This window comes from Morus notabilis, unplaced genomic scaffold, assembly GCF_000414095.1.
Source record: "Morus notabilis unplaced genomic scaffold, ASM41409v2 Scaffold413, whole genome shotgun sequence".
NCBI lineage: Eukaryota > Viridiplantae > Streptophyta > Magnoliopsida > Rosales > Moraceae > Morus > Morus notabilis.
Genome location: NW_010363912.1, coordinates 218,258 through 230,109, shown reverse-complemented (window position 1 = coordinate 230,109; position 11,852 = coordinate 218,258). Strand labels below are relative to the sequence as shown.

At 37.1% G+C, this 11,852-nt stretch overlaps 2 protein-coding genes across 2 annotated transcripts in view; one reads left to right on the top strand and one right to left on the bottom strand.

The window, feature by feature from the left end:
• LOC21400039 (serine/threonine protein phosphatase 2A 57 kDa regulatory subunit B' beta isoform) lies at positions 1 to 5,457 on the top strand. The gene is made up of 2 exons (XM_010105206.2): positions 1 to 1,512; positions 4,908 to 5,457. The coding sequence occupies exons 1-2, from the start codon at positions 358 to 360 to the stop codon at positions 5,232 to 5,234; spliced, it is 1,482 nt and encodes a 493-aa protein (XP_010103508.1). The 5' UTR covers positions 1 to 357; the 3' UTR covers positions 5,235 to 5,457.
• A 945-nt stretch (positions 5,458 to 6,402) lies between these two features.
• LOC21400038 (probable pectate lyase 18) overlaps positions 6,403 to 11,852 on the bottom strand; it is a 7,773-nt gene continuing 2,323 nt past the window's right edge. Inside the window, exons 3-4 of the mRNA XM_010105205.2 lie at positions 10,935 to 11,140; positions 6,403 to 7,090 (exon numbers count right to left, since the gene is read on the bottom strand). Of these exons, the coding sequence (XP_010103507.2) occupies positions 6,835 to 7,090; positions 10,935 to 11,140 (462 nt within the window). The 3' untranslated portion in view covers positions 6,403 to 6,834. The remainder of the gene's footprint in view (positions 7,091 to 10,934; positions 11,141 to 11,852) is intronic.

Below are 11,852 nucleotides of genomic sequence, written 5' to 3'. Positions count from 1 at the left end.
TTTAACAGAAAATCAAATGTTTACAGTTTACACTTTACCCGTTCTCTGGTTTTAATTCCGCTCTCTTTCCCATCCTCATCGTTCATCATCGTCATCATTCCGGACATATTAATAATAATTCACTTTCAAAAATTTTCCATCCAATTTTCTCTACTCCCAAACACCCCCATTAACTTTCCCTTCACGGATCAAACCCAAATGAATTTCACCATCTCTCCATCATCCTCGATCCTCCAACAAATCCCCTCACTTTCCCACCTAAAAGAGCTCTACTTTTCTCGCCCACTTTCCTCCTCAATTTCCTAGGGTTCGAGTCCAATTTCTCTTCTCAATTTCTCTCAATCCCAATCAACAACAATGTTGAACAAATTCATGAAGCGCGGCCACCGGAAATCCAAGTCGGAATCCGCCGACTTCGGCTACGGCCAGCCGTTCAACACCGTCACCGTCAACCACGCTTCTCGGACGACCACCGCCTCCGCCGCCGACAACATCAATAACTCCGAATCGCATCCCGTAGCTCATTCGCCGGCGCCGCCTCCCAACCCCGGCGTGATCGAGATCCTCCCTTTCCTAAGAGACGTCGCCGTTTCGGACCGGCCGGCCCTCTTCCTCCGCAAGCTCCAGGTTTGCTGGTTCCAATGCGACTTCTCCGACACTCTCAAGGGCGTTCGAGAGAAGGAAATCAAGCGCCAGACGCTTCTCGAGTTCGTCGATTTCATCCAATCTGGTTCCTGCAAATTGAACGAATCAATGCAGGAGGAGCTGATCCGAATGGTCTCCGTCAACGTCTTCCGGTGCTTGCCTCCCGCGCCTCACGAGAACACAGGCTCCGAAGCCGCCGATCCCGAGGACGACGAGCCGTTTTTGGAGCCTTCTTGGCCGCATTTGCAAATCGTGTACGAGATTCTATTGAGGTACCTTGTTTCCTCCGAGACCGATACTAAGATCGCTAAGAAGTACATTGATCATGTTTTTGTCTTGAAATTGCTTGAATTGTTCGATTCCGAGGACCCGAGAGAGCGAGAGTATTTGAAAACCATTCTTCATCGTGTGTATGGGAAATTTATGGTGCATCGACCTTTTATTAGGAAGGCAATCAATAACATATTCTATAGGTTTATATTTGAGACCGAGAGGCATTGTGGGATTGCTGAATTGTTGGAGATTCTTGGGAGTATAATTAATGGTTTCGCACTGCCCATGAAAGAGGAGCATAAGTTGTTTCTCTCTCGGGCGCTTATACCACTGCACAAGCCGAAATCTATATCGCTTTATCACCAGCCTTTGTCGTATTGCATCACGCAGTTCGTTGAGAAGGATTACAAGTTGGCGGAGACGGTGATTCGAGGGTTATTGAAGTATTGGCCCGTCACGAATTGCCAGAAGGAGATTCTGTTTCTGGGGGAGTTGGAAGAGGTTTTGGAGGGTACTCAGGCTGCAGAATTCCAGAGATGCATGATTCCTCTTTTCAGACAGATTGGCCGCTGTCTTAACAGCCCACATTTCCAGGTTCGCTAAGAAGTTTATTGCTTTTTCGCTCATTATAAACGCTGCTATTTCTTGTGTTCGTGGGCACACTTGACATGTTGAAAGTTTGAAACATCTTTCTTTGTTATTCTTAATTAGTGTTTTTAATTGAATCTAGATCAAAGATTGCTTTCAGGGTCGATAGGTTTATTATAGCCGATTATCAGACAGAAATTGTGTTTAAGATCTGTCTCATGTGTTTGTCCCTTCACTTAGACACATTATGCCGTGAATTTTGTCTATTCCTTTTGAATTCGTCCTTGTACCCAATGCCTCAAGTGTTATTTTACGCCTCAAGTGTTACTAAAACTCTTGGTGTATGCTTTTGCGGATGATATAGTTTTAGTTGATGAACATAGGGAAGGAGTTAACCGTAAGTTAGAACTGTGGTGACAGACTCCCGAAACGAAGGGATTTAAGCTAAGGAGGACAAAAATTGAATACATGCATTGTAGGTTTAGTAACTCAAGTAATCAGAGTGATGGAATTTCTTTAGATGGTGTGGAGATTGGGGCTTCTAGGAAATTTAGGTACCTTGGGTCTTTAGTGCAGCACGAAGGAGATATAGAAGAGGATATTCAACATAGGATTTAAGGCATGGTGAGTTAAGTGGAAGAATGTTACGGGAGTTTTATGTGATGGCAAGATGTCTATTAAGTTGAAAGGAATGTTTTATAGGACTGTAATCCGCCCAGCTATGTTGTATGGTAGTGAATGTTGGGCCATTAAGAGACAACATATATCTAAGATGAGTGTGGCAGAAATGCGTATGTTAAGATGGATGAGTGGCCATACGAGAATGGATCGCATAAGGAATGAAGTTATTCGTAGTAAAGTAGGTGTAGCACCAATAGAAGATAAGGTGCGCAAAGGCCACTTGAGGTGGTTCGGGCATGTCTAATGTAGACCGCTAGAAGCACCAGTTCGTGCTTGGGAGGACATTCTTATACCTAATACTATGAGAGGGAGGGGTAGACCAAGAATTACGTGGACCGAAGTCGTTAGGAAAGGCATTCTAGATCTAGGCCTTCAAGAAAATTTAATTTCGAACAGAGCCGTGTGGAAAAGTGAAATCCATATAGCCGACCCCAATTAAGTTGGGATTAATTGTTGTTGTTGTTGTTGTTGTGTCAGATGATACTTTCTTAGATCTTGCTTGTTTATTTAGAAATAGGCCAAGCGAAAAAAGCAACTTTTGGAAGTACCTTGAAACAGGCTATAAGTACTTTATAGAAGACTACTTTTACCACAATTTATCATCTGCAAGTAATGAACTAGTCTGCTCTGATGGTTGCTGTATGAGGATTTTGACACGTGAAATCTGCCCAACCTCTTGGGCTAATTCTACAAAAGGCAGTGATACCTTGTGTATCCACTCATACCAGCATGTTTGAAGATATAATTTGTGTGTTTCCAGCTCTGCATACATCTTGGTGTATGGATAGTAGTGTACAACATTCCCTACTTGACCTGTAGGGTCTTCAAATTAGTTCATAACATGATTTTGATGTGAACTGTATTTCGTATGGAAGACTGCTATTCAAACTCCTAGGTTTTGTGAAGTATCAAGTCAAACGAGCTTTTGTGACATGCTTATTTGATTGTACTTGCGGATTGGAATCTTATATTTTTCCAACATCATGTCTTTCACTTGCCATTTCACACCTCCATGGTGACAATAAATTATACTTGTATCGCTTACAATTTTGTAGTTTAGTTTACTTTTTATTTCTTATTTTTCATCCCTTTAAGTTTTTCATGTGCGCTAATTGCAAACATGACTCTTTTAGAGTTATATGCTCTGGTTGCCCATTCTTTTATATAAATAAAATTTGGGACTTCTTGTTCTTCTTCTTCTTTTATTTTATTTTATTTTTTTTAAGGAATCAAATGGGGACACATTATTGGCAAAAGATCATAGATTTATTTCAATGACCATTTCTACTGTTGGGTATTGGCAATCGTAGTTTACTAATATCGATGGAGGTTTCGATAATCTTCTTCTCATTTGTCTGGCTAGACAAGATAAACCCAATGGGAGTGATCTATTGGCCGTCAGATGTGGACCATAATCAAACTTTGGTCTATATTGGCGCTATAATATCCTATTAGAGAAGATGTAAATTATAGATTGGTAAAAAAGCAAGGACATTGGCTCACGTGGGAAGAAAAAATTAAAAATGTACAAGTTCTATTGGTCGCCTATGGGCTCAAATCTAAGAGTCATTCTAGGGAATTTAGTGCAAAGGCAAAAGACCCACTATTTGCTGAATCCTTGTGCAAGGAATTACAAAAGAAATTGGACCAGTATGTCCTTCCAACTTGACTTCAATATCTGGTCTGACTAATTGCCATTGAAGTATTAAAGTTGCTTATTGTCTCTCCTACTTCTTTGGACATTTATGACACCTCTCGTGGGTTAATGCAGCAAGATACCTTTATGTTTCTTTCAATGTAATTTAATGGTCTGCTGCACCTATGCTTATTAATGGTTTATACTGTCAGACTTGTTTCAGTTGCGTGGAGATGACTTTTCTTTGTGAAGTCTCCCTTGTTACTTGCAGAAATATATATTGTAACCTACTGAATAGTGTAACATTGTAAATAACTTTGTAAATTCCATATTCCTTTTTTCCTCTCCTTGTGGGGGTCAAATACTGATTTCTGTGTGTGAATTAACGTTTTAGAACAAAGAAAAGGAGAACTTATGGTTTGCTGTGTGCAGTACCAATTTCCTTCTATACTAAATTTTAAACGGATAATCTAGTTCCATTCCAAAATGATTTAGAAGTCTAGTAGTGTCTCATGTAAACTATTGAAGATGTTTTCCGTCGTGTTGATATTAATTACCTTGAGTTATAGCGGAACATTAATACATTGCGAGAGTCTGCTTTCCTTTCCGTTTGAGTCTGTTTTCCTTTTCGTTTGCATCTGTACTTCTGTTCGTGATCTTTTCTTCTTTTTATTTACAACCTGCCTCTCTTTTAGGCTTGTTTAATTGTCTATAACTTAATGGTGTTAGTCAATAGATTAGTGCTGAAGTCCTGGTTGATATGATTCGAGTACTATGTGATAAAGCGATAAAGCCGTAACTGTGAAACCCTATTATATTCTGAAGTTCAATAGAAGATCTATGCTGCAGTACTGAATTCTACATTGTGTCATAATACCTATTGGAGGTTTTGATCTTAATCGTAACACTTGAACAGAGTGACAAACTTATCGCATTCTGAGTAAATATTCTGAATGAAAGCACTACGTAGAAATAAATCCTGTTTATTCAATTTAGAGAGGTGTCTTTGTTGAGTAATAGAGAAAACACATAGAAATGCTGGTTTATTACAGATGTCATCTGAGTTTCTCAATACGTTTTGCAGGTTGCAGAACGAGCCCTTTACTTTTGGAACAACGAACACATTGTAAGCTTAATTGCACAGAACCGAAATGTGATACTTCCATTGATTTTTGAAGCATTGGAGAAAAACATTCGAGGTCACTGGAACCAGGCTGTAAACGGGCTGACGGCAAATGTGCAGAGGATGTTCCAGGAGATGGATATCGAATTATTCGAGGAGTGCGAGAGGCAGTACTTGGAGAAAGAAACCAGGGCCAGAGATTTGGAAGAGCAGCGAGAATTAACGTGGAAGAGACTGGAAGCGGTCGCAGCACAAGCTCAGCGAGAGAATATGGTTTTGGTTAGCTGATTATTTTCGTAAGAGATAATTGAGTTGGCTATTCTTTCTTTTTTTTTTTCCCCCCTTGTTTTTGACATTGAGGTCTTAAATCTTATTAAGGCTATAACTGACGTATTATAGAAAGGAGGAGAATATATATATATGTAATGCTTTTTATGTAACAAGGAATTCGAATTGTCCTTCTGCTGACTATTAACAGTTAAAGGAAATTGATTAATTATTCTTGCTTTTCCCTTTTGTTTCACGGAGTAAAAATCCACATCCTTACGTTCTTTTTTTTTTTTTTTTCATTCATAATTTTTCTTGATCAATGTTCTCTTCCTGTTTGCACATATATGGGCTTCATGATAATGATGTTCTGCACTTCTGCTTGGTTTGGAAATGCTGAAATCCTACAACAATCTCCCAACAAGAGTGTCTGGCATTTCTCTCACTTAACTATTCATGATTGACAAATTACCCCCCGATAAATTTTTAATTTTGACAAATTATTTCTTGATGATGACTGTTACGCAGAAATGTTCTGGTACAAGTTAATCGAGCTCGTTTTAAGGAAGGGATTAGAATTTTAGACAAGGATTGGACAACACTGTCAAAATTAAAGGGATAAGTGCCGCGCATTTCAGGCATTAAGTTGCCGACTTGACAGAACACCCAACCCGTTGAAAATTGCATCTTTTTGAAAGGAGGACTTTGCTTCTTTCTAGACCTCGTTTATGTTCAATTATTTGAGCTTCTAACACTGATTTTGTATTTATGTAGGCAAGTACATTTGAATCAAGCAAATGCAAATGCAAATGCAAATGGATTTATAATTGATGTATCTGCACACGGTTAGGGGCCCACATATAACAGAGCTTTAGATGAAGTTCTAAAAAGCATTATGTAGACGGTTTGGCCGTTTGATCCAACACAAAGACATGTCCATGTTAACCACCTTGCTATTATCATTGTAACTTGTAAGAAGAAAAACAAAACATCCCAAAATGAAAAAAAACAAAAAACAAAAAACAAAAAAAACAAAAATGGTCGGTTCATATAACAAGTAAATACAGTCACATGATTAGCAAAAAAAAAAAAAAAAAAAAAAAAAAAAAAAAAAAAAAATAAAAAAAAAAAAAAAAAAAAAAAAAAAAAAAAAGGAAATACGGCCACAAGGCTCTGAATGTGACGTGGCATGTAAAATGCCACCTCAGCCGCCCATATCCTATCCTTTCCGAAAATTTCCCCCTTTTTTAAAATATATTTTGTACAAGATATGAGCCTTAGCCCCTAGCACAAAAATCCACCAATTACACGCCCAAAATATGAGCTTTTAGTCAAAAAGTGCGCCTCAAATAAATTAGTTATACATACTAGTGAGAAAAGACCTAAAAACCTATTAACATAGAGAGAGAGAGAGGGAAGTGCTTTGGAGACCCCACAAAATGGGCGTCGCATATTTTAGTTATGTGACACTACATGTTCTTTGATGCTTTTCAAACAACAATAATGGCAGTGAAACAAATGGGGGACCAGGAAATCCAAAAAAATTGTGAAATTTCTTTCTGTTTTCTTTTCTGTACTTTTTTCTAATTATGAAATTTCATCAATTCCTTTTTTCAAACTTCTATAATGATGCTAATAATAATGGTAATGATAATAGAGCACCACAGTTTGTGATGGGATACATGAGTAAAATAACAGTAAGAGACAAAAAGATTGCAAATAAAGATGAAGGGGTGGAGGGGCTTGCTGATGCTCCGCTCCCGAATATCATTCCGAAGAAGTCACCATCATCATTGCTGGAGGCCCCGCGGCCGCTTGTGCTGGTCGCCCCGGTGGTGGTCCCACCGCCGCTGAATCCCGGGTATGATATCCCGTCCCTGCCATTAATTGATCATAGGATTAACAGACAGTAGTGATGAGATACATGACTCAAGAGAAAAAGCCCCTAAATGGAAATTTGAATTAAGAGAACGCTCCATCATACAACGGTTGTGATAGTGATGATAATGTTAGACGTACCCACTTTGATTAATGTATACCAACATATTAATCAAAGAATTAGTATATGACCTAATAGAGACAATTCTCAAACCTTCAAAAGGAAAAGAAAAGAGGAAAAGAAATCTCTTCAAATGGAAGTACGAATCAAGATATGCGGTGCCATGGTAACTAAATGGAACTAATCTTTAGTCCTAATCTACCTTACATTGAGATGTGAATATGAATTAAGTTTAAGAAATTAGTAATCTATATATATATATATATATATATATTTATATGTGTCAATGCTATGGTCCTGCTAAGAAGACCATACTCCCACCCTAACACACAAAAAATAAACGTAAAAATATATTTATTCAACTTTAACACTGACGTTGTAAGTACAAAGCATCAAGAAATTAAGTTATCCTATACTAGTGTTACTCCTTTTAAGTCAACTTATGTTGAATAAATGTTATGTTACACTTCTCACTTTTATATTCTATATGTTGTTACATGAAAGTTCAATCCTTTTAGGATTACATAGGCCCCATTTATAAAAACCTATATTAATTAGAGAGCTCTAAGCCCTTTAGGCTTCAGTGATGGGGTCTCCACAGGATACTCACATAGGTCCCACATGGCAGAAACTTCTTTTTATTTTTGTTCAAATAAAATACCCTTGAATTAAGAACTTAAATATTATAAGCTCAAGGGACAGAATCTAAAGTGGCATGCCAAAACAAAACTATTACAATATGGGACCAGCTTGAAGAAAGTAGCAACATTATTAGTTAGGAAAGGGCATGGGTCACTCGAGTGACATGAGACCCTAGATTAGGGCCGATTTCCTCTAACGGAAAACTATGCTCAAATAGTCAAGCCAATCCAAAGACTCAAAATAATGTAAATATTATTTGGCGAGGATGAAAGTATCATGGACTAAAACCATCAGAATACCTTGGCAGAATCATGAGCTTCTAAATGTTTGAAACCAAAACTAATTGTCATTTCCATAACACATAAGACTAGAAATGGGTTAAATTTTTGCTTTAAGTTCTCCCATGAGAGTCCTTGTCCGTATGCTTTAAGCAATACTAAAAGACATCCCTGGTATTGAACCCCGCATACTAACAAAATGTGGATTTCACAAATCAATCTTTACTTTTTACTGAGCACTCTTATTCAATTTCATAGGACCATAATCTCATCACTCATAAATAATGAGCCCCACCTAATAGAACTCACATAGAACCTATCAAATGAGACTTATCATTTATGAATGATAAACTTATAACCTCATGGAGTTGAATTTTATCCTATATTAATTATAGTACTCAACACCAACAAATATTTTACTGTTATTTTTGTTTATATATTTGGTTAGTCTCTTTTGCCAACAGTTTCAATTAAACATTACACTCGATTAGAGGGCAGAGCAGAGACCAATAAAAGTCACAAGACGACTCCCAAGTGGGGGAAGTAAAAGGACAGAATTGCAATAGAAAAAAGAGGCAAAGAAGGCAGGAGAAAGCAATGGGACTTGGTGAAAGCACCGGTTCCTATGCTGTACTCTGTGGCTAGTTGTCTCATCGTCTAGGCCCATTTCATATCAATATCAGAAGTGGGGTCCAATTGTTCAGATAAAATATGGGGGTGGCCCACTCATCATGGCTGGAAAGCAGATGTGAGCGAATAAAAACCCAGTCACATTCCCTATGCAACTAGTCACTCACCACTTGTTTGGTTAATGGTTTTGTTTAGGCGTTTGTTCGGTAATTTAAATTTTTAATTTGAGTTTGATGTGATTTTATATAAAAAATATTTTATTATAATAAAAAAAATTAAATTTGACTTTGTTGTTGAAATGAAAGGACCCTTACAAACTCAAATTCTCAAATAACAGAAGCCCCACTTGCTGACTTTTTCTCTTTTTCTCTATAGCACTTTCTTCTTCTTTTCTTTTTTTTTTTTCCGTACCATGAATAACCAATACCCCTGAATGATAAGCACAACCAGAAAATTTAATTCTCGTATAGGATTATGACTTACATTCATATTTTGAACTAAATTAATAATGTAGTAAATACCTCATTTTCCAATTTCGTTATTTATTTACTCCAAAATTAAGAACCCAAATAAATAAAAATTAGGATACAATACTAGTGTTGTCTATTTTGATCTACTAATTATTTGCACTACTAATTTAGTTCAAAATTATTATTATAGTTGCAAGCATAGTCTAAAAGTAGTTCTATACCTAATTTCAACATAAGATGATGAATTCGAATTCTCCTAACCTAACCAAGTTAAAAAATAATTATTATTTACTTAACATCTTAGAGTCCTTTCTAGCTTAACTAATAGTAAATGGAACAAATACAAAAGAGTTGTTTATGATGTAGTTCGTTGATTCGAATTTTTAATTCGAGTTGAAATGTGAGTTTATGTAAGAATTTTTTATTATAATAAAAAAATTAAATATGACTGTTTTTAAAAAAATTTTATTATAACAAAACTTAAATTTTAAATTTAAATTCATAAAATAAACAGGACTGACTCATACTCAAAACCATCTCTTCCTTAGTCGATATATATGCGTTTTTTGGGTCCTAATTTTTTGAACGGAAGCTGAAAAGAAAGTGTTTTGGGCCGAACAAAGTTTCACATACATGAATGAGGTTAAAATCCCATTGGCACAAATAATAATGCTGCTCAAATGGCTATGTTTAATTAAGCATAATAATAAAAGGAAAAGGACAAAATTATAGGGAGTAAATAAAGCTTATAGCTGTCGAACGTTGTGGTATCACTCATGGTAGGGGAAGCAGGCTAAACACTGTCAAAGGTCAAATTAGTCTGAGAACTGGACCCCACTAACGAGTGACGGATCAAACGGTCAAAAGTTTAAGTGGTTGTTTGATCGTGAAATTCTTACCCCAATTTAAATTCATAATTTATTATAATATTTTTTTATAAAAAATACGTATAAATTAAAAATAATTTTAATTTTATAATTCTAAACCACTGTACGTCTCTCAAAAGAGACATATACTCTCGGCAGGCCATAAAGAAAGTGTAATTTTGCCAAAAGGGTAAGCGAATAAAAAAAAAGAAAAGAAAATAAACCTTTTTTTCGTGATAATTAAAGAAAATAAACTTTGTCCACGGAAAGACAGTGAGGAAACAGTCCCAATACTGAAACATTTAAGTAGAGAAATTCGTTCTCTAATTTAAATTATAATTCATAATTTATTATAATTTTTTCTCTCATAAAAAATATACATAAATTAAAAATGATTCAAATAATCCTTCACCAAACAAATCCTTCAACTGTAATAAGATTCTCATTACCAATACCCCGCATGATCACGTGAACCGATTGAAAACATAAAAAGGCTCAATTATTTTTTAAAGAAATTTAGATTATTTTTAAGAAAGGGAAAAAAGAACATTTTTTATTGTCGTTTTCGTAAATCTGCCGACCACGGTTTTTGCATCGGCAGGAGTTCAAGAAAAACCCAAAAACAGGGAAAATTGTGGGACAAGGGCGGGTATATTATATTTAATATTTAATTTTTCCAAATTAAGGCTTCAAGAAGTGTCCCAGTTAGTGATTTACCAAATACATTGTTATGTTTTAATAAACTAATTCAGAGATCAGGAAGAAAAGGACCAACAAACAAAAGATTGTGGTAAAAAGACGAAAATACCCTTGGCAGTGACAGTTAAGGTGTTTACCTGGGGTCGCCGAAGACGCCGGCATTGGAGGTGAGCTGCTCGATGAGGGCGGCGGATTTGGGCTCAACACTGGAGGCCTTGGCGTACTGAGTGCTCAGCTCCGCCCCGGACGGCACGAAGAATGCTCCATTTACCATTACGTCCCCCTCTGTTCTCCAGTTCCAGTCCGCCCATTCCCCCTCCGACGTATCCACGCGCTTCGTCACCTGAACCCAAAAAAAAAAGGCAACCCAACACAGCCAGAAACAGTTCCAAGGTCAGTTCAGGTGTTCGTACGCACACGCGCCGAACAGTGCGCGTGTGAATGTTCCTACCAGTAATAAATCGGTTTCATGATTGTGGTCTATGAGTCTGACACCACTGTCGCTTTCACAGTCTACCCTTTTTCAATTATTTCACGAGGCCCTCTTCAATAACTTCGTTCCATGCAAATTTTTCTATTTGCCAACTCTTTTCTTGTCTCATTGACAGGATAAAAAAACGGAAAAAGAAGAAAAATACCAATCTTCCAGTCATATTTTAGAAGAGAAGTTCTTAAATTAGGAAAAACAAAGTAAAAATTGAAGTAAAAAGGCAAATAACTTCCAAGTCCTAACGTGCAAAAAATTTGAGATTATGACGCGACAGGAGCCAATCCAACAACCACTTTTCTATCATCCAACCCAAAACGCCTAACAAGAAAACACCACCACCCACCCGCCAACCACAACGGAGGCGCGTGTGCTCACGCGCCGCCACTCCAAGTGGGGACCACTCTACATGCAATCAAAATTTCAAGCACAAGTAAAAAAGAAGAGCTCAGAGAGTGTAAAAAAAAGAAACATCACAAAACGAAAAAACGATCATTCTCCTTTAAAAAGGCAGCCCTTAACCCCCCCCCCCCCACCACCCCCCCAACTGCAGACAAAAAAGAAAACC

Excerpts from the sequence above, each read along its gene's own strand:
- LOC21400039 (XM_010105206.2), top strand. The coding sequence starts at position 358 with ATGTTGAACAAATTCATGAAGCGCGGCCACCGGAAATCCAAGTCGGAA. Across the intron at positions 1,513-4,907 it reads TTAACAGCCCACATTTCCAG|GTTGCAGAACGAGCCCTTTA; the intron begins GTTCGCTAAGAA and ends TACGTTTTGCAG.